The sequence below is a fragment of the Telopea speciosissima genome, chromosome 3 (assembly GCF_018873765.1).
Source record: "Telopea speciosissima isolate NSW1024214 ecotype Mountain lineage chromosome 3, Tspe_v1, whole genome shotgun sequence".
NCBI lineage: Eukaryota > Viridiplantae > Streptophyta > Magnoliopsida > Proteales > Proteaceae > Telopea > Telopea speciosissima.
The window spans coordinates 56,867,024-56,891,302 of NC_057918.1; the positions used below are offsets into that span (position 1 = coordinate 56,867,024).

Consider the following 24,279-nt stretch of genomic DNA (forward strand, 5'->3'; position numbering starts at 1 on the left):
TATTAAACACCTAACAAATATGTCTAAGTCACTAGGTCGATGCTACTATAACAACTCAGGAAGCATCCACGGGTCACTTACCTCTATCGTCGTGATGAAACCTCAATTGTTTGTCTTGGGAGCCTGCTAAGTCATGGTATCCCATACCGCTCGTCCGGCAGACCCCGATAACCAATGATCATCCTTGACCTGGCCTCTCCCACCTCCACATGCAGCAGGGAGTCTTGGCTACCTAATACTTGAAACCCTATTGGTAAGGGTTGTAGCAAGGGGATCACAATTTAACCACATGATACTATATAATAGTATTGTATGACGAGGATAATCCGGGTGCATCAACGCCCCATACCATCTAGTACCCGGGTACCAACTCAACAAGGCACATGACAAAAACATTTAATAATTCATATAATAATCCTGGTGCCGACATACACCCTGACCATCGTATCCCATTCTATACAATTCCTAACTGCATTCATTGCACAAAATCGTTAAGCATATGCATGAGCATGTTCATAAACGAATGTGCAACATATGTAATTATGCATGATGTTAGGCATATAATACATATTATAATGCAAACATATTTCCCAAAAGAATATCACCCCCAAACCACTCACCTAGAGTTTCCTCAAGTGAAAGATCCAAGGTTTGTTGTTCCCATTCGTAGACCCTAATACGCCTCATCGAAAGGTGTAAAGTTTCCTAAGGATGCATGAAAATGTGTTATAAAGTGTAGATTAGATCCCCAAAAGATCCCAGCAAGCTGCCCAATGATATACAATTTAGGGCAGAGGCGGTTGAAGTGGCGGTTGCATCAGTACTTGTGATTGCCCCTACGACCGCCTCTTATACGCCCAGTATAAGAGGCCCTGGGTCAATGCGGTTGAAGAGGCGGTTTTACGTAGGCTGTGCAACCGCCCCTGCGACTGCTTACTAACAGAAGCCTTGGGGGTTTGGTGGTTGATCTCAGGGTCTGCAACCACCCCTACATCCGTCCACCATCTAACCTAAGTTTTTCAAGTCTTTAACCTCCCAAATTCATCCCCCTTAGATTCCAAGGCCTCGTGGGCTCGAGGAGAAGCATCCTAGGATCACCGAAGGTACTAGTGAGGTTAACCCCATGTATTGACCAATTTCTAGGGTTTGGAGATCAAAACCCTAATTTCATAAGGTGGGGTTAGGGAATGGGTTAATGGAACACCAAGAGGTGGGCATTAGCACCACATTGGCCTACCTTACTGTCCCACAAGTAAAAAATTGGCTCCAAGTGGAACCTAAGACCTTTCCAACCCATATGAGATTTCCCCAAAACCCAAAATGAAGAGGGAAAGAGAGGGTAAAGGGTCTATGGGGCTTACCTTTGTGCCAACTGTGAAGAGCCTCAATGGATGGTCCTTCCAATTGGCCCAAGTTCCCACCAAACTCCATTCTCTCCTCTTTCTCTTTTCTTTCTTTCTCTCCTTCACTCTTCCACGGTTTTGGTTTGTAGAGATGTAAATGAGTCAATAAATGTTTAAGGTTCCTTTTTATAACTTAAGTGATTCTTAAGGCCTGTTTGGTTGGCTAGTGCAAAGGTTTATAACCATTTAATGGTTAAGTTGAGCAACGTGGGCCCACTAACTTAACTCCACAAAGTATGAGAGGTTGTAGATGAGGTCCACAATGCTCGGGGATACCAACTTACTGCCCAAACCATGGGGTAGGTAGGCCCATGGGTTTCACTCCATTTGGAGCATTAGAGCACAGGCAGCTGCATAGGTGGTTTCATCAGCAGGTGCAACCACCTGATCACCTGCCCCTGTTAAGAAAGCCTTTTTCAATACCTATCACTCTCAGGCCTCAACTCACACTAATAGCATTTCAAAGGGGATATGTGTACATGACATTAAGGGTTAGATTCTTACCAATGTGTGGTCTCATCACTCATCAAGGTGCACTCTCCCAAACACCATAGAACTTCCTCATCTTGATGCATACTTCACTAAGGCACTGAGTGTCAATGTTACGGGATACCGGGTTCTCCTTCCAAAACTCCTCGCTCTTGGGACTGTTACTAGGAGGATAGTCGGTAAACTCATCATCGACGAACTTTCCCGAATCTCGGTTGAGGAATCTTTCCTTGACTACCAATCCAGTGTGTTGATCGATGATCTTGTGGGTTGGTTTGGCAACCATCGCAAACAACTCACCGACGTAAGTTGCTACCTCATCTACACGTTACATAATTATGATTAAATTAGTACATCCTTGGGTATGGCTATAACATAGACCCTAGAAGCTGCTGGGACATTCAACAAGTAGGAGGATGTATGGATAAGGAGTTGTAGGTTGGGCGAGATGAGCTTTTCTAAAGAAAAGGCTAAGGCACAACAGGGGACTAGCGAATTGTCTCATGGTTTATCTGCGATAACTGGTGACCAAAGGGGGCCTCCCTTGATGAGAATCATAGGGTGAAATCTTTATCTAAGCTTCTAGCTCATTGGAAGGGGATTGGATGTATGGAAAGCTCAAGATCTTTGATCATCAAGACCTTGACATTGGGAAAAGGAGTAATGGATTTTTTAATTATTTTTTTTATCGATCATTCTAGATTGAACTTGTTTTGTTTTATTTTGTTTTTTTTATGGCCAACAATCATGAAATCATCACAAATTGTTATTTGGATGAAAGCAAAAAGAAGGAGATTGGATAGATGGAAAAGAAAATATTCATTAATAACTATGGAAAAAACACAGTGGCTGAGATTACAGAAGGAAATTTAACTGAATAAAAACCTAAAGACCTAAGGGATGCAGACTCGATGATGTTTTTAGTGCAATCCCATCTACACAAGAGCAAAGTATTGTCGCTGCTTCGTCATCGAATTGTGCAGTTTATGCCATTAAAAGTGCCCTTCTAACCGGAGCTAGGTTCTGGATCCATTTTAAGTCAGCCAGCAAGGCTAGTGCTCATCAAGTTAATGACCATAGTTTAATACCTTCGGGCGGCAGTGATGTCCTCAATCAATGTTTGCCCCTGTTCCATAAGATGAATATGGATAATTTTCTTTGAAACTCCACCACTTTGTATGCTGACAATGTAAAAGAAGTAGTCTCTTTCTGCATTGGTGGAGACATCAAGGCTTCCTGGGAGTCTAAGCTAGAAATGCGGACAAAGTTCCCTCAGTTCTCCATCCTAGTAGGTAAGTCAATTTTGAGGATGAAATTCTTATAAGGTGTGGGGAATGTTACATCCACACTCCAGCTAATCTATTCTTGAACCTTTACTTGTAGATCAAACCCATGAGGATTAGACTTCACAATTGGATCTATACCTTGAGTGTTGAAGGTAAGATGATTCTCTTTTTAATTGGATGATTGGACCTCATATCACTTTATTTAAATCTTTTAAACTACATGATATAATTCCCCTCCATGCATGCTCTTTGATTTTATGTGTATTATTTATTATCCATTTATACCCATTAAGACCCCTTTCACATGTATAAACACCTATGAGAAGAACCCCTAAACATTAGAGATCAGACTAAGCCAGAATACCCTCTGTGGAGGATCATCTGGGCAACCTGTAGAGCCTCTGCAGGGAGCCTCCACAAAGGCTAAAAATAGCCCAAATCCGATTGATTTTGCTTTAGACCACTTGGACTCGAGCCTAGGACTCAACCCTGAGTTAGCCTGGCCTATTTATGACCTAAGGGGTCTAACTAAACCCTAAGATGTATAGCTTAAGTCCTATTTAGGATCCCAACTACTGATTTTGGACCTTAAAACACTCCCCAATCAAACATGCCTTTAGACACTTAGCTAAACTAACCCAAAACCCTATTCTTCTCCTCATTCTGTCATTTCTAACATCTAAGAGAGGAGAGACAACGTGGGAGGCTAAGGAAGAAGGAAGAAGAAGAAGGAAGAGAAGGAGGAGCCCCTCTTGAGTGTAAACCTCACCTCAACCTGTTAGAGATCCAAGCTTGGAACTAGGGAGCTCGTGGAGAAGAGGATTTGAAGCCCATTTTCAGCCTAGGACTTGTCCCCCGTGCTATCCTAAATCAACCCCATTGTAAGTAAGTTAATCCCTACCAATTCTAGGTTAATCTCCCTTGGATTTGATTGGAAATCCATCCAATCCTTAGCCAAACCATAGGGTTTCTTAAAATACTGTAGTTATACCTTCTATTAGGTGTTATTAATGTTAATTGGTGACATTAATCTATTATTTTATCCATTCCATGGCCAAACCACCATGAAAGCCCCATTGTAGGAGCTTAAATTGGGAAGATCTTGATGCTAGGACTTGATCCAATGTATGGATTCCATTGGAGATTGAATCCCTATGTTAATGAGGGTTTAGGAGACTAATTTTACTCCCTCAATGACCCACCATAGGCCCCAAGATCCTAGGCCAAGCATAGACCCAAGCCTTGCTGAAAAATAGCAATTCTGGGTTGAATGGAGGCAGGCTGCAGAGGATGAAAACAACCTCCACAAGGATCCTCCACAGAGGCCAAAATGGACTATAATGCTATTGTTCAGGATTGACCTCTGCCCACTGTTTAACCATAACTCGGTCCATACATAAGAAAATGACATGATTCAAATTGCGTTTTAAACTAGACTTAAAGGGATACATTTACTATAAAGAAACCTTTAACCCAATCAGAGGGGAAGGCTCTTTACAGTGGGCCCAAAGCTAGCTGTTGCGCATTGACAACATTAGTGAAACTAAAATTACTCCGGTGATCTTGCCCACTGCTAGGATGTTTAAGCAGGGGTTGTGAAGGATTTTAATGGGAATTTTTTTATAACTATTAACATCATCTAACCATATTAAATTAGGCAAACACAACTGTCCAGACAGATCATATGGGTACGCATGCAGATCAAATTTTGGTTAGAATCACCGATTCTAAGAACAAGGTGAGTGGATTAGATACTTGGACTTAATTTATGGAATGTTTTTGTGATGACCTGCGTTGAATGCCATTCATGCATGTATTTGATAAATGATATGATGATCTATGTTAATTTCAATGCATGTTACTAATGAAGGATCATGGTAAGAATGGTTTATGATTATCATGTTGAATGCTAGTTATTTAGGGACTTACGATTATACTTGAACTGTTATCAAGAATGTGGATATTGGTTATGTGTGGAGGCATGAATATGAGATGTGGTTTTATGACGATTATGCGATGAGAAGTGGATGTGAATAATGGTTATGTATTAGATATGCGATGTTTATGTGATGAGTGCGAGTGATGGGATTGAAGTTCCGTGAGTAGGCATCGAACTTAGGATTGTAATGAGTTGTACGAGTTTGTGACCGGGCTGATCGTTATTCGGTATCACATCCATCGTACCCTTGTATGTGTACGTATAAGCTAAAGGGGGTGAGAGGATAGTTGGGCCGACCGATATTTTGGCACTGTGGACTCGACCTCTGGCCTATACATATGTATGCACCTCAATTTATTCATTTAGATGCATATGGTTAGGATTATACTCCCTAGTGCTACACCCCTTACCAACAGGGGGAAAGGTGTTGGGTAACCAGTGGTGACTTCTGGCGGACTGGGGTGCCATTCTCAATAGACCACCATATTTGGGTGAGAGCTAGGGTTATCTCAGTGGCTTACAGATAACCCGATGAGGGGGTCTAGTCTCATAGGTTTCCAACCGTAACTTGGGTTGCTATCTCCAGATAGTCATTGTATTTGACTCTGGAGGCCAGGGATGCTACCTAAGGGATGTTGCAGTAGCACTTCATCTCATGGACTTAGGCATTTAATTGTTAGGTGGATGCATAATAAAACTAGAATTTATTCATGTGCATGACTGTAAACTGAATCCGATGTACGAATTGTCCTGGTGGTATGGGACGCTGTGGGATTCGTTTATCAGGTTTGGGTTGAGTCCTTATGTGATGTGCATTCATGATTGTATGTGTTTGCTTGCATGATCTAATCACTCACTAGGCTTGGTGGAAGCTCATCCCTCGAGGGTCCTTTTTTTTTAGATATAAAATCCAGGTAATGCTGTAGCGGCGAATGTTTATCCTCCCTACTTGTGAGTTGATAGACTTGATTATTTGGGGTGTTCCCAATGAGGAGGAGCATTGGCCGGAGTGCACATGCGAGGGTTGTTCCTTTGGAGCGGTGTCGTGTGACTTGAACCCCGTGGGATATTTGAGCATTTTTTTAACTGCTGGAATGTAGTTAAATACTCTTAAAATTCCCTTTAATGGTTCAGACTTGTATACTTATATGCATAGTACTTTTGTTAAACATTGTTATGATGGAATAAGATTCAACCCACTTATATGATATCATCCTATTAGTGTCCATACTCTGATATTTATGTTTATGTTATTATGCTTCCGCTGATACTCTGATTACGATTATGTTACTGGGTCAGTGTTCTCAGCACTGCAAAGTGAAGATCCTGGTGTTAGTGTGGAATACAAGGGGTATTCCAGTCACATGGCCTTAGGTGTAAGTTGCGGGATGTGACTGCCCTCCTTTCATGTACAAACACCCCAGAGGAAAACCGCATGCCATCCTGGGTCAAGTCGATTCTAGCTAGTTTGCTATCATTGCACAACTACCAGCTTCAAGCGCAATTTTGAGGGCCTTCCCTTCTGATTTGGTCAAAGGTTCTTCATAAAAAATGTATCCATTTAAGTGTAGTTTACAACTCATTTTGAATCACGTCGTTTTGTTATGTATTGACCGAGTTATGTCCGTAATAGTGGGCAGAGGTCAAACCCTATGGATGATGCACTGAGTGAACGATGCACAGTCCGCTCTATTCCTTGCAACCTTTGTTGAGGGAAAGTCCTCACACACAAACTCCATCATCCATTATGATGATATCAAAGTTTTGATGATAACAAATAAACCAAATTATACTAACTCTTGTTTGAGATGCGTAGAATCCCTATACAAGAGCATGGTACCAAGTGAGGGGGAGTACTCAATTCAAGAGATTGATGATCAAAACAATTGAAGCCATAGTCGAAGCATTCAAGACATCAAAGAATCATGGAGTAAGAAGAATACATCATAAAGACAAACACTCAAGTGAAGCAATGGAGCTCAAGACTTGAAGTGTATTGAAGATTTAAATTTGTATTAATCTATTAATTTGTTCTTAGGTCACAAATTGATGTAATGCACACACACACACATGCATACATATAGAATGACCTTAGGAGGTTTATTTGAACCATTCCATATGGCCAAGACCAGTGGAATCTTCCTAAGTCAGTTCGACAAAGGACTTAAACTTTTTCAGCAAAAATACTGATTCGGCATACCGGATCCAGAAATGGTATACTGGTTATATACAACCTCAAACATGATTTTCCCAAGAGAAAATGGCTTGCTCCGGATTGAATTCGGCAAACCGGATCATAAACTCATTTTGGATCATGATCCAGCATACCAAATCAGAGAATCTGACCGTTGGACCAATGGCTAGATTCCTAAGTGATTTTGGCAATTCGGCATACTGAATTGGTACTATTTTTGAATCTGAACTAAAAAATAGCTCACTATTGGTTTGAGCTCTCAAGTCTATAAATAGACACTTTGTTTAAGCTCAAAAGAAGCCTATCACCATTAATAAGAAACAACATCATAAGCTCTATCATTCTAAGTGCCTGTTAGCATCACAAGTGCGATCCATGCGGAAGCGTAAACAAGATCATAATATCGATGGAGAAGTCTTTCAAAATAAAACAAAGAAGGGATCGATTATTACCTAAGTCTCAGAGATGCAAGACCTCCAATCGATGGTAGCCCTTTCTCGATGGTTTCACGCACCACGTAAGCTTTGCGTTCCCCACACGGTCAAGCTGTATATTTCCCCCACACCACCAAAGAACACACCACCTTGTGTTTCTTCTAGGTTCAAACACCAAAGGAGAGAGAGGGAGAAAACGGATTTTGGAGAGGGAGAGAGAGCTCCAACGTTTAGGGTTCTTGTGTATCTCTATGTGTGATTTTGCAATCCACAAATAATATATATTTGTATCTCACACAATCCCCAAAAGCTATCTCACATGGGTGTGATATATTGAGTTTTCAATTATGACTCAATTATCTACCCATCCAATCTTTCTCAATGAGGAAAGATCTACATTGCTAGAGGAATCCAATATTGGGTGGAATATCCAATATTCCCCCATTGGGTTTTCTTTTCTAACAATCTCCTCCATCCTATTGTAAGATCCAATCTTACAAGAGGATCATGAAAAGGAAGCCATGATCAACCATTACAGCGTTGATGAATGGAACCGAAAGGAAAGGGGTAGGATCGCAATGGGATTCCACTCAGCTTCTAAGATGTGCAACATCAAAGATACTAAGCAGATGTAATAATCTACACCTAAGGTAAGTAGTTAAAACATACATCAGTCCCCCCATAAAACAATGTTGTATGGTTCAATATAAGGCATGTGTACTAGACTGTCAACCCTCAATGAACCCATACACCGATCGAGAGATTCAATTACCTTGATTAGACCGAGAAAAAACATTTCAAATAAAATGTTCAAGAAAATAGATAGTGTTTTCTATATATATATCTAAAAACATTTCAAAAACATTTTGAAAATGCTACCGGATCCGGATTTGTGTTCAATCCTGTATAGAAGACTCTCCTCAACATACTCCCAACGTATGGGTTGTGGGTTCCATGTTGGGCATCTCTTTCGAATGCAGTCAGATACTGAAAATCCAGTGCACCGATATATAGTCAGAGAGAGGCATCAACCGTTGGTACACCAAAATTCTCAACATATGAATGCATCGATAAGGACCCCTCAGGTCAAGGGACCAATCGTGAACTACTTAAGAGAATCTCATTTTCTTTATAAACCAACAGTACACCACATGTAAAATTCTCAAGTGATCCAATCCAATGTACACACCAAATGTATACTCACATTTGTGTCTTGGAATAATATCCTCCCTAAGCACACACAATGTGACCACCATGTTGGACAGGGTGTCCAGTCCCATCCCTAGTGGTGAACAATTTTAGGTATGAATACCTAAGGACAAGAACTAAGCTCAATAACCGATCATACTAATCAAAATCAAAATTTATTAATTCAAATAGAAGGAGTTTTGTACATCAGTGCCAGTTGCCCATGGACTTCACCCCCATATTCGCAACATGTTTCTCAAAAACACTAGGAGGAAATGCCTTAGTCATGGGGTCAGATAAGTTATCTGCAGTGTCAACCTTAGCTATGGCTATGTCACCACGTTGAATAATCTCACGGATCAAGTTATATTTTTGCTCCACATGCTTATTCCTCTGATGAGCTCTTGGTTCCTTCGCTTGTGCTATAGCTCCCCTGTTGTCACATAACAATTGTATGGGTCGCTCCACTAGCTCAGGCACCACCCCTAGGTTTGTCAAGAATTTCTTGAGCCAGACACCTTCCTTGGCTGCTTCACTAGCTGCCAAGTACTCAGCTTCTGTTGTGGAATCAGCTGTTGACTTCTGTTTGGCACTCCTCCAAATCACTGCACCCCCACCAATCATAAAGACCATTCCAGAGGTAGACTTTTGTCATCCTTGTTAGTTTGGAAATCCGAATCCGTATATCCAACTACTGACAACTGATCACAACCATATACAAGGAAGTAATCTTTAGTCCTCCTTAGGTACTTGAGGATCCCCTTGACAGCTGTCCAATGTTCTTGCCTTGGATTGGATTGATATCGACTCACAATCCCTATAGCATGACAAATATCTGGCCTGGTACACAACATGGCATACATCAGGCTTCCTACTGTTGAAGCATAAGGAACTCTCTTCATAGTCTCAATTTCCTCAGGAGTTTGAGGACATTGTGACTTGGATAAATCGATTCCATGTCTGAGAGGCACATTACCTCTCTTCGAATCCTGCATGTTGAACCTGTCAAGCACTTTGTCAATGTAGGTGGATTGTGACAATCCCAACATCCTCTTCTTGCGATCTCTCACAAGTTTAATTCCTAGGATGTAGCTAACTTCACCCAGATCTTTCATTGAAAATGTTTTGGATAACCACATCTTTATAGATGAAAGTAACTCCACATCATTCCCAATGAGTAGTATATCATCCATATATAGGATAAGAAAACAGATGGCACCCCCACAGATTTTCTTATACACACATGGTTCATCAATGTTTTATTCAAACTTAAATTCCTTGATAGTTTGATCAAAATGGATGTTCCATGATCTGAAAGCTTGTTTTAGTCCATAAATAGTCCTCAACAACCTGCATACCTTGTTTTCCTCCCTTGGGGAGACAAAATCCTCTGGCTGATTCATGTATATGACCTCATCAAGATAACCGTTAAGGAAAGCAATCTGTACATCCATCTGCCAGATCTCATAATCATGGTATGCAGCAATCGACAATAAAATCCAAATGGATTTAATCATCGCTACCGGTGAGAAGGTTTCATCATAGTCAATACCCTCTTTTTGAGTGTATCCCTTGGCCACCAATCTTGCCTTGAAATGTTCCACCTTTCCATCCACACCTCTCTTCCTCTTGTAGATCCATTTACAACCAATGGGTTTTATCCCTTCTGGCAGATCTTCAAGAGTCCAGACATGGTTAGAATCCATGGAATCTATTTCACTGCATATAGCTTCCTGCCATTTCACCGAGTCAACATCCTTAAGAGCCTTAGCGTAATTATAAGGATCTGTGTCTGAACAATCAGACACCATGTGGAATTCTTCCACCTTTTGATTCTCCTCAATGAGAAGGTTCAAATGGGTTGGTGGTCTGATAGACCTCCCACTCCTCCTAGGCTCTTGAGGCTATTGCTCAACTGTGGGTTCGTCAACTGAAATTTCTGTCGGCGCAGAGGGTACTTGGTCATCAATTATTTCTTTAATGACCACCGGATCTGATCTAGGTGAGATCATGTCATCCTCAAGAAACGTTGCATGCTTACTAACTATGACTTTTTGATTAACAGGGTCATAGAAGTAGTAGCCTATTGTGGTCTTAGGGTATCCCAAGAAATAGCATCTATTTGTTTGGGATTCCAACTTATCTGTCTGTTGTTTCCTTACATGTGCTATGCAACCCCACACCTTAAGATGTTGAAGACTAGGCTTACGCCGATACCAAAACTCAAAAGGTGTTTTGGTCATAGACTTTGTTGGTACCCTGTTCAGTATAAAAATGGCAGTTTCTAGTGCGAAACCCCAAAAACTCAATGGCAGTTCCGAATAACTCAACATGGACTGAACCATGTCCAACAAGGTTCGGTTCCTCCTTTCTGAAACTCCGTTCTGTTGAGGTGTTCCTGGGGCAGTCAACTGAGATAGAATCCCAGCTTCTTTCAGATAGCCCCTGAACTCATCTAATAAATACTCTCCTCCTCGATTAAATCGGAGGCACTTGATGTAATTTCCCACTTATTTTTCAACTTCCGCTCGAAATTCCTTGAATTTGTCAAAGGTTTCCGACTTGCGGTGCATCAAGTATATATAACCATAGCGAGAGTAGTCACCAGTGAAGGTTATGAAGTATTCGTAACCATACCTCGCCTGAACGTTAATAGGTCCACACACATCAGAGTGTATCAATTCTAACACAGCTTCGGCTCTTCTTCCCTTATTAGAGAAGGATTTCTTGGTCATCTTTCCTTGTAGATATGACTCACAGGTTGGATAAGGTTCTACCTTCAATGATTCCAAAGGTTCATCCTTCACCAACCTGTTTATCCTTTCTACTCCAATATGACCTAACCTTAAGTGCCAAAGATATGTTGAATTATCTTGAGCTGATTTTCTTTTTAAAGAATTATTGGAGATCTCATTTCATTCTAGTACCGGTTTTAAGAGATATAATCTGTTATCTAGTAGACCAGAAGCAATAAAAGAATTATTAAACCGAATAGTTAACTTATTACCAAATAGAAAAGTGTAACCATCTTTAACAAGCCTACTAACAGAAATAATGTTCCTCCTAAAATGAGGAACATAAAAACAATCTCTCAAAATTAAAGTACTATTATTGAAAAATAAAGTAAAATCACCAACGGCCTCATTAATGGCCTCAGCACCCGTACCCGTTCTCAAACGAACTTCATCCTTACTTAGTCTTCTTGTCAGCTTGAACCCTTACAACAAGTTACAAATATGGGCGGTAGACCCCGAGTCCACCAACCATGTGTTAGTAGGTTCCTCTGATAAATTAGACTCATAAAGGACTAAGGTTTTAGAAATACCTTCTTCTTGTTTCTCCTGCTTCTTTTTCTGAGCAGCCAGGAAAGCACGACATTCCTTCTTCCAATGTTCGTCCTTCTTATAATAGAAACAAGTCCCCTTACCCTTGTTCTTCTGAATTCCCTTGTTGCCATCCTTAGAGTTTTTGCCCTTGTCAGCCTTCTTCTTCTTCTTCTTGCCCTTGGGCTTTAGGGAAGAAGACTTGTCCTCTGTAGTCAAGACCTCCACTTTCTGCTTCTTGGATGCAGCTTCCACTTCTTGCAACATGTTGCCCAGCTCAGGGAGTTCCACGGAGAGTTTATTCATGTTATAATTAACAATAAACGATTCATAGATCTCCTGAGGCAAAGAGTAGAAGATGACATTTGTCTTATAGTTCAGCTTGAAGAATGTCCCAAGGTTCTCCAGTTCTTGGAACAAGTTCTGCATTTTCATGACATGGTCAATAACCGGAGTACCTTGAGCCATCTTTGTGCTATGGAGGAGTGTCACCAGTTGATGATGGGCATGCCTTTCTTCTCTCCCATACATCTCCTTCAACTCCTCCATCATGTCCTTGGTCAAGTACAGATCCTTGACCGAATCAGCGATGGTATTTTCCAGAGAACTCAACACGAGGAGTTTTGCCTTAGAGTTTTTCTGTTGAAACAACTCATAGGCCCGCTTAGATTCAGGGTTCTCCTCATTAGGGAATTCAAGCTCTTCTTCGTCCAGGACAGACATTAGACCTTCTGCAGACAGGAGTAACTTGATGTTCCTCCTCTAATCAACATCGTTTAGGCCGGTCAAAATATGGTCTTTAATAAGGGCGGCATAGTTCATTTGGGTTGACATTTTTAAATCTACATGATATACAAAAATTAACAATTAGCATGATCTACAACCATTGAAATAACTGGGGTAAGAACAATTAATGGTCAATCACACCCTAAGCTTCCCCCTAGCTTATAGGGCAAGAATTGAAAACCATCAACCCTCATGCTCTTGACTTAGCCTATCGGAGTTCATCATTTGCATTTTGGTTGAGTGGACTATTCTGTCCGTCACTTAGACCTCCAATGTGATTTGATCACCTGAGTGTCATGCCCATTCCTATCGGTTGACACACACTCAAGTCAAGTGTTTACCCTTAATTTTGGAGGGAACTATGGTGTTTGTGGGTTAATGCCTATTATCATAGTACATATACCACTGACCACATTCTCTACCTATCACATGTGAGATGAGTGTAGATAATTTCTCCAATTCACCCAAATATTATCCTATCGGCATCTACAAGGGTAGATCGATAAAATTTTTACACTCATCAACTAAGGGAGGCTATGAGAATCCCACCAACCAGGGTTTCCCATATCACACTTGTATTAAAATTGAGGGATAACGGAAACGCATAAAAATCACAAACATACATCCAATGTATAAACATAATAGCACATCCATCCAAGGAAAAATATAAACACCAATGGTTATGGGATAGCATCTTTAATCAACATGAGTTCATATCCATGATAAACTCACTTTGATTAAAAGATGGATGGGAGCAATCATAGCCTCATATGTCATTCCCACTCAAGGCAATTATAGTGTGATAATGCATATGCAACTAACTATTATAGAAAAAAAATTCCAAAACTATAATAAACTTGGACACTTTAAGTAAGCAAGCCTTCCTTTAGTCATCTCTCCAACGAACCGGCAAGATCCTTGATCCACGATCCCGATCTCAACACGATCTCCAAGCGGTTACAATGAATAATTTTTAAACTAATTCAAAAAATTATTACAGCCCTTTCCAAATAAATAAAATTACATAACAGGAAACCAGTCCACCAAAATTGGACTGCCTGGAGGATAAAAAAGAAATTACATATAAAATCACAACCATGCCATGCCTAGCACACATATACATCTAATGCATGTAATTTTTAAATCCCATAACCATGGTCCTCATTATATGTATGATGCTCAAAAAATAATATTCTAATATTTTATGTGAAAATTGCCCAAAAACATAAAATCATCATTACCATGACAATTCAAGTCATTATGATCATGTGCATCCATTGCATCCATCATACAACCATTACCATGACAACTTATGTCATAATGGTTATGTGCATCTCATGACCATTACCATGATAATCCAATGTCACCATGATCATGTGCATCACATAGCCATTACCATGACAACTTATGTCATAATGGTTATGTGCATCTCATGACCATTACCATGATAATCCAATGTCACTATAATCATGTGCATCACATAGCCATTACCATGACAACTTATGCCATAATGGTTATGACACATACCCCCACAAAACAATCACATACATGCTTAAAATAAAATTAAAAATCATAAAATTATAATAAGCCATTATGCCTATTGGGGAAGGTGGGTGAAGGGAGGAATCTCTCCACCCATCTTCTCCAATGAAATTCCCTTCAATAAGCAAACCAGAAAATGTTTTTTTTTTAAAAATAAAAACTGAATACAATTTTGAGAGCATCACATAAATAATGAAAAAATGAAAACAACCCCATCGATAGAGAGGCTCTGATGCCACTGTTAGCATCGCAAGTGTGATCCATGCGAAAGCATAAACAATATCACAATATCGATGGAGAAGTCATTCAAAATAGAATGAAGCAGTGATCGATTATTACCTAAGTCTCACAGATGCAAGACCTCCAATCAATGATAGCCCTTTCTTGATCGTTCCACGCACCACGCAAACTTTGCATTCCCCACACGGTCAAGCTGTATATCTCCTCCACACCACCAAGGAACACACCACCTTGTGTTTCTTCTAGAATCAAACACCAAAGAAGAGAGAGGGAGAAAACGGATTTTGGAGAGGGAGAGAGAGCTCCAATGTTTTGGGTTCTTGTGTATCTCTATGTGTGATTTTGCAATCCACAAATAATATATATTTGTACCTCACACAGTCCCCAAAAGCTATCTCACATGGGTGTGATATATTGAGTTTCCAATTATGACTTAATTATCTACCCATCCAATCTTTCTCAATGAGGAAAGATCTACATTGCTAGAGGAATCCAATATTGGGTGGAATATCCAATATTCCCCCATTGGGTTTCCTTTTCTAACAGTGCTATAGTCTCAAGTGAGCATACATTGATCGCAAGCATTCATTGATCACAAGCTCACACACTCAAGCTCCTCCACCACATCAGGCTTCAAACTTCAAAGTTGGAAGGTAGCACACACTTCTACTAAGGTTGAGGTAACACTTTTACTTAGTAGTTATTTATGATTGGTTAAGTCCTCTTGCTTGAAATCAAGATTGGTTGAGTCCTCTTACTCGGAATCAAGAGTTGTATGAGTCCTCTTGCTCGGAATCAAGAGTTGTTTGAGTCCTCTTGTTCGGAATCAAGAGTTGTGTAAGAGTCCTCTTGCTCTCTATCAAGATTGTTTTAATTAGTGAAATTCTCTCTAAGTTAGAGAGGAGTGGATGTAGGCAAGATTTGGCCGAACCACTATAAAATCTTTGTGTTATTTATGCAATTATTTTAATTTGTATTTATAACTTATAATTCCGCAAAAGATTTTATTACCTACTAGTTTCACCTATTCATCCCCTCAAGGTGAATTCACAATTAGTATCAAAGTGGGAGCTCAAGACCTTGATTAAAGACTTAATCTTATTAAGAGTAAAAAATCCATGGGATCCTCTAGCAATCGAAAGATCGAGGGATATAACATCTCCAGACCTCTTTTCTTTGCAGGTGAAAGATTTTCTTATTAGAAAAACTGTTTCAAGAACTTTGTCTGTGGTCATAATATTGATGCATGAGATGTCATTAAAAATGGATCAAATGTTATGACCAAACCCAAAGAAGAATGGACTACAGTTGAAAAAGCAAAAGTCCAACTTAACTTTGTAGCCATTAGTTATATACAATGTGCTCTAGGTGAAAAGGAACACAATAGAACTTGCATATATGATTTCGCTAAGAAAATATTTGACAAATTCATTGTAAAATATGAAGGAACCACTGAAGTCAAACAATCCAAAATTGATATGCTAGTAAATGAGTATGAATTGTTCAAAATGAAAAATGATGAAGATATTTATTCTATGTTTACAAGATTTACTAACATTGTCAACGAGTTGAAAGGCTTACATAAAGTCTGTACAAATGGAGAGAATGTGAGAAAGATTTTGAGATCTCTTTTCAAAGAATGGAGACCCAAATCAACGGCCAACAAAGAATCAAAAGATATGCCTTGACGAGTTAGGATCTCTCCATGTCACACCCCGAACCCACCCCCTGGGAGGATGCGATGGTTGACCCGAATACCCGAAGTATTCAAACACCTTTAGGATCCAGATGCAGTAAATACAAGTCACAAACACTATAAAGTTTAAAATATAAACATGGTTTCATTGTTAGAGTGCGCCAAAGTTGTAATATTTACATAAAGCTCCAGTTGCATTATCCACATCCTAGTCCCTACATTCAGATTACATTTATACATAGTACCCCAAAAAGGAAGAAAGTAACCTATCTAGTATTTACAATGGATTTTCATCCATCAAAAGAATGTAAGGGAAAAACAAAAAAAAACAGAAAGGTCGGCCGATATCACTAGTCCCTATTCTCCTGGGACACCTTAATCGTCTTAATAATAGTGGTCACACCCCTCTCCGTCCAAACTAGCATACATACCATTACCGTAATCTTCTGCCTCAAAGTTATCCTCCCCTCCACCATAACATCCACCTGCAGGTTCATCTAAAAAGGGGAAATTCCACAGGGGTGAGCTCTACCGAGCCCAGCAAGTAAAGGATAGATCACACACAAGCACATTCACATACAAAGCAAAAATCTTATATGCATGAATTCAATTTTAATCTTAATTACACCTAACAAACAAATGCCTAAGTCACTAAGTCTGTTCTACCCAACAACTCGGGAAAACATTCTCGGTTCCTTCTGCACCTCCCCGAGATGTAACCTCAATTGTTGTATGGAGCCCACACTGGTCGTTGGTATTATATACCTCCCGGTGGGTAGACCCCGATAATCATAGCCTGGACCCCATCCCGGTATGTACTCCTCGGAATAAGGGGCTATGATCACCCAACACCTGAACCCCTGCTGGTAAGGGTTGTAGCATCAAGAAATGACATTTCTAGCCATATAAAATCTAAATGACATAATATGAGGTGTATAGTGCTCCCACATCCTATACTATGGCACACCATACCTCTCATTTCAAAGCTGACTACGGCATCTAATCTATCACAAGAACTCATATTGCCAACCATTCCACATCATATGGTTCACAACCATAAGTCGTAAGTAATGAAATCAATAATAACGTAAACAAAACAGGAATCTTCGAGTCAGTTGCCGATACGATTTCTAACAAATAAATCTAAGAATAAAATAAACATTCTTAAAAGAAATCAAAGCCTACCCCGACTTACCTTGTTATGATTGCAGTTGTGAAGTCGGGTTATTCTTCGAGTCAGTTGCCGATACGATTCGACAATCGAAGGAGAAAGTCCTATTATTATTTAATCACACACAAGTGTTAGAAGGTGTCTAAGTACTTATGGGGTCCTAGGGTTGCTTTAGGGTTAGGTTGGGTAAGGTCTAAGACTCATACACAAGTTTGACAGCAATACAGGATGATGAAGTAGTCGACCAGGTCATCATCCTGAGATAGCAGTAGGTAACCTGACTGAGAGTGCATTCTCTGGTGGATGAAGTAATCAACTAGAACTAGAACTTCCACCAGAGATTTTGTAGCAAGATGCCATGGCCAAAATCAGGGGTTTTGATGGGGTTTTTGGTTGAATTACACCCAATTGATCATGGGATGATGTTCACATGATCATTACCATGAATTGGAACCAAGATATGATCAATTTACATGAAAAATTGGGGGTTTTGAAGGTGGGTACAACCATATGTTTAATTATTTGATTTTAATTGATATAACAGCTACACATGGCTGAATCAAGAATCTAATGCTTCAATTCTAATAGTAGGTATGTGAATTTGATAGCAATTAGTCAAAGATAGGGCTAGGGTTTAGGTTTCAGTCATGCATGTAGGATTGGGGTTCAAATTTTATGATTTCCTAAACCAGTTTACATTTAGACATGGATAATATTGGATAATTCATGGTTTTAATCATGAATACAAAGCTTAGGAACAGAATTAGACGGTAGGGTTTAAATTAAGATCAGAATTACCTTGAAGATGTGAACAAGAGATGGATTCAACTTGATTCCATCAACAAAGCTAAGCAATTAGAAAGGAATTCTGATTTTAGAAAAGGTTTGACATGAGAGAATGATTTAAGATAATCAGAGGGTGATGAAGGTGATGATCTTTACCTTAGAGCATGAATCGATCAAGATATCAATCCTCTCTTCAGCCTCCCTTCTTCTTCTTCTTCTCTTCTTCTTTTTCTCCTTCTCAGCTTTCTTTGTTTCAGTCGGTTAGGTTTTTAGAGAAGTGAATAACAATTAGGGTTTTATTTATGTAGTTGGTTAGTGGATTATTATAATGGTTTGTTTGGTTAGTGGGTGAAATTGTAAAAACTGATTTTAAAGCCGACACGCACGTAGGTGAACTGATAAGTGGGCCCCGCATATCCACATTATTGGGGAAACATTCTAACTAGATAATTGGGACGCGACGGCGAGATCCCCGACTCAAAACACTGGGCCCTGTGCTGCCGAAACCAAAATCTGCTATGACAACAATCTCTGGTCGATGTTGTAGTCGACCAGTGCCATCAACTAGTGTTTGTTGTCCTTGTTGACTTTGTACCGGGACACCCGAGTATTGGTGTTTCTCACGCACAAATACATTTCCAGCATTATTCATATTCCCAAAATACCCCAAGGCATGATTAGAGTCGCTTACCATGATTTATACATTAGATTATAAATTTTGAAAATATAAGAGGGAGGTATACGTCATTTTGCCGGCAAGTGGCGTGTTACCACCTAGATTCTTTCTTCATCTTCTACCCATTCGAACATCAATTCAATACTCCAAAAAAGTACACAAGGTTAAAACTTCGGGTTTTGGACCTACAATCGGATTCGGGTTAGGGTTTAGGTCAAAATAAGCCAAGCTGTAACATTCTCCCCACCTTATAGAAATTTTATCCTCGAAATTTGGCGTGTTTGGGGATCCGTATAGATGAGGATACCTTTACCACCTTTCATCTTTTCGTCACCCAGACTTTCCTTAATCGGGACGATTGCTCCATAGTATCTTCATAATAAGATAATATGGTTGTGGAGAACGTGCTATTTTCCTTCGAAGATTCCTTCAGGTTTCTTTTCACAAGTCATGGCGGCAACAAGCTCATGTGGTCCCTGAGTCAAGTCATGAGTCGAGTCCGTGAGGTACTTCTTCAGCATCGATATGTGGAATACGTTATGGACTTTTACCAATCGATATGCCACTGATCATGATTCTCAGACTCATCTTCTCTTCCTTACCGAACCACGTCACTCCTTTGGTTGTTGTTGCCCAAGGAAAATACTTGATCATCCACGACGAATTCTATGTCCTTTCGTTCGTATCGGCATAACTCTTCATCTTGATTGAGTTGCCAAGGTTCAATTCTCAAGTGATCTAAATCACGTCTTGGTTTGGTTGACCTAAAGCTCTGCTTAATATAAGGGCCTAAAGGGAAAACGAATCCCAAACGTATATTTCAAGAAATCAACTAATCAAACTACTCCCGTGTATTTCACCCACTAATCTATGCTTTTTATAGCTTTGGGTTATATAGTATTAGTTTATACTATCTTGCTTATGTGGCTCTTTCCTAATGAAGACTTTCACTTTAGGTTCTTCAATACCTAACTCAACTTTAGAATGAATTGGAATATTGATGGAATCCTTATTGTTCACTCTCAATTACGGAGGGGACATTCGGTGACCCATTACTCCACTCATAGCTATTGTTGATTAAAGTTTTGTCCAAATTCTTCCGTTCCAGTCCTTTTTATTCTTGACTATTCTTAGTGTTATCTATGTGTTGAGCAACATATTCGTAACACATGTATTGTAATTGGTGTCAACATTGCCAAGTGTTGCCAAGTGTCATTTAATTGGTAGATTAAATGGACTGGTTCAATTGAGGACAAAGTTTATTGGTTCAATTTCTAATTGGCTCAGTTGAACCAAACCAATTCTGTTTTTTTGGATTGATGATAGCTCAAGTGGAATGGTGATGTCAGCAGCACATGCACATTAGTTGAATATAAACATAGCTACTGCCGTATGGTGCCCTGATGTAGTGTATAAGGTGATGGACAACAACAGTGCATTATCATTAAATAAAAAAAGGAAGCTGCCACATGCCCTTCAAGGATTCGTCATGCACATAAGTTCAACAAGTGGTGGAGATACATCTTATGCGTAGATAGCAGATTACATAGCAATTGAGTTGGTTTAAAAAATAATAAAAAAAGGAGAAGGCAGTAGACATGTTAAACAAGGACTATACATGCTATTCTAGGAGTCTCGGGCAGTCTTTAGAATTTTTGTATGGAAAGTTGGACAACTGGCATGATGGGCAAGAAGTTCCACGAAATTAGAAACTCTCCCTCATGGATTGAATATAATATATTTTTGGACTCTTCTTATTCTCTAATACAGATCCGATACAGTTAGAGAAAGGATTTTATTCTTTTAAATCAAGGTTTCCTAATTAGAATAACCTTGCAGCCCAAGTTTGCACATAGAATGGAAACTCTTAAGTTTCTTTTTTTCCCTCTTACAGAAGTTGTTGCCTATCTATGTTTATATAAAAAAAGAGGGGCTTCTGTACAAAAAAAAAAATCTTTTTGTGTGCATGAGAATTGTGAAGGAAAAGAGTGAGAAATAGAGCAGCCGTTTGGGAGTATGTGAAGTGGCAGAACTGAAAGAAGATCTGAGAATTATGGTGGTTGCTGTCATGATTCTGTTAGAAGGCATCATACTGGTTTTCAAAAGAGAAGCTTGATCGAGAGATGCTGCTACTGTGTTATAGAATATATTGATGATTTGCAAGCTAGTGTTGCTGTCCAGATTTGAAAGAAAGGAGGTGCTATTTGCAGAAGTTAAAGAGGAATTACTCGACCATATTTCTTAGAAGGAAGGTGCTGCCCTTGTTACTATTCTGAAAGCAAGTGTGCCTTGTTGTTGCCCATAATTGAGAAGATAATGATGAGTGCTTTAGGTCATATGGAGTTGAGAATCTGAGTACAGAGGAGGCAGCCTTGGATTTTCTATTATTGCTTCCGTCATCCAAGAGGTGCACGTTGAGAAGAGGTATTGTTGCTACTGCCATTACATTCCTTGGTGATTTGATTTTAATTGCTACTATTATGATCGAATGGTGCAATGATGCTGCTATTGTTTTATTGAAGTTTTAGTACTGTGAGAAGTAATCTCTGTTTGTTCGATTATATGCTGCCATGGTTTCATGCTGTTCCCCTTTGATTTATTGAGAGTAATTATAAAGAGGGTTATATGATTGTTGCTGCTGCCACTGTTCTGTACTGTTGCTGCCATGACTTGATATATTGCTGCTGATTGTGACTGATGTCTCTTGGAGGATTGGTTATCATATCCTGTGAGGTGCTGCCATACTTATTTGTTTCTGATTGGTGAAGCTGGAGTTATTACACCTTGTCTGATAGGGTGTGTGTGGTGATTGTGAGAAGACAGAAATCAGAAAGGGTGCCACATTGTCTATTTAAATTCTGATTTTTACATTGTTACATGTATGTTTACTTTGGGCCTTGGGTAGACATCATGTATTAGGGGTTTTCAGTGTAAACCTTGATTTATTGGTGATTGGCTGTAAACATTGTTACGTGGGTGCGTGACTAGTGTCTTTGGGGTTGTAACTCCAAACATAGTGGGTGCTGTGTTGAATTTTTGTAAGGGGTGGGTGCTCCTCACTAGTGGGTGCTAGTGGAATTGTTCCGTATTGTGCTTGTACATATAGGCCACTTTTTGAGTCGATGCTCGAGTGGTCATTGCACCGTGGATGTAGCCTTCGGGTGAACCACGTAATTCTCTGTGTGCCTTATGGATTGTGTTTGTGCTTTCAGGTGTTGACGAGAGCGGCACGTGAGGGAACATTTAAGACATCATTGATTCACCCCCCCTCTCAGTGATCCATTGGGTATAACAAGTGGTATCAGAGCAGAGGTTCCCTATTATCGCTTGATCGCGTGGGAAGTATCTTGAGTACCCAATGGCCAATCGTGAAGGATATTCATCCAACAAAGCACCACTGTTCGATGGAACAAATTATGCATTCTAGAAGCTTCGGATGCGAACTTACCTAAGGTCACTTGGCTATGATGTCTGGATGTCAGTTGAGACTGGTTACACACCTGTGGAACATCCATTGACAAAGAATGCTCAGAAGAAAGCCAATGAAAATGACAGTAAGGCTCAAAATGCGTTGATGAGTGGACTGGTTGACAGTGAACTTGTGAAAGTCATGGGCTGTACCATTGCCAAACAAATTTGGGACAAGCTATACAGTGTTTGTGAAGGCGACGCCAAGATCAAAGAAGCAAAGCCACAAACTTATAGAGCCCAGTTCGAGTGCCTAAAGATGGCTGAAGATGAAACTATCGAGGCTTATATGTTGAGGGTTAATGAGGCAATCAACGCCATTAGAGGACTTGGGGAAGAAATCAAAGACCCTATGATCGTAAAGAAAGTGTTGAGATCATTGCCACCCCGGTTTGATTCGAAGGTGTCTGCCATTGAAGAAGCAAAGGATCTTGATACATTTAGCATGGATGAACTGCATGGTTCCCTTTCAGCTTTCGAGATGCGAATTGATAGGCCTAAAGCTACTGACAAGACAGCTGCATTCAAGGTTCAGAAGAAAAAGAAGATTGAGCCCAAGTCTGATGAAGATGATACTGATGTTGATAGTGATGATGGTGAAACGAACTTTGTCAGAAAACTTAAGCGAGGCAAAGGCAAGTATAGAGGTAAATTACCATTCAAGTGCTTCAATTGTGGAGGTGTTGGTCACTTTGCTGCCAAGTGTCCACACAAGGACAAAGAGGCTGATGAAGAACCCAAGCAATTCAAAAAGAAAAAACCATTCCTCAAGAAAGGTAAATCAAAGAGTAAGGGACTAATTTCTAAGCACCACAGTAGCACTTCAGATGAGTCAGATGATGATACTACAGATGAGTCACTATTCATGGTACTAAGTGATATTACTGAGAAGTCTAATGAGCACCCCACCACTGTTTCTGACAATGATGATGAGGAGGCTGAGGTAGACTTAGAAGGAGAACTTATTGCAGGTCTTGATGAGCTAAAGACTGAACGCAAAAGCCACAAGAAGACTATAAAGCAACTCAAGGAAGCTGAGAAGAAAATACTTGAGATGAAAGTTCAGATTGAAGAGTTCAAGAAGGTTGTTGATGAGCTTGAAACTCAACTCTCCCTCAAGTCTGGTGATTACTACAAGCTCAAGGAATAGGTTGTTATGCTTAGAAACAAAGTGGACAAATCTGTTGAGAGCACTCCTTCTGTCACTAATCCTCAAACAGACAAACTTGATGAGATATTAAGCTATTAAAGACCTGCACACATCAAGTTTGGCCTAGGTTATGAGGGTGAGTCATCAAAGCAGATGGTGAAAGGCAAAGGTACTATTGAAGATCCATACAGTTGAAGAAAGTACCCCACAAACAAAACGGAAGCAAATTGGCACACCAGAAATCTTGGAGGTATGCACCATCTACATGGTCAGCTGCATTACTCAGGTACACTCCTTTTTATGGCTATTGTTATAATTGCAATACTTATGGCCATAGACTTCTGAGTGTAGGATGAATAGTGCCCCTAGAAACTACTCCTCTAGGAATAATTTTTTCCCTTTGATGCATGGTGTGTTAAGATGCTATAAATGTAACATGTGTGGACATATTGCCAAATATTGTAGAAAAATGTTGCATACTAACCACATGCAGGAAAGAAAAAATCCT

At 39.8% G+C, this 24,279-nt stretch overlaps 1 protein-coding gene across 1 annotated transcript; it reads left to right on the forward strand.

Annotated features, from left to right (window-relative positions):
* The first annotated feature begins 22,628 nt into the window (after positions 1-22,628).
* LOC122655327 (transcription initiation factor TFIID subunit 11-like) lies at positions 22,629-23,771 on the forward strand. Its single transcript, XM_043849532.1, has one exon. The coding sequence runs from the start codon at positions 22,629-22,631 to the stop codon at positions 23,769-23,771; it is 1,143 nt and encodes a 380-aa protein (XP_043705467.1).
* Positions 23,772-24,279: the final 508 nt, after the last annotated feature.

Bases quoted from the DNA above. Each gene is read 5' to 3' on its own strand.
- LOC122655327 (XM_043849532.1), top strand. From the start codon at position 22,629: ATGTCAGTTGAGACTGGTTACACACCTGTGGAACATCCATTGACAAAG.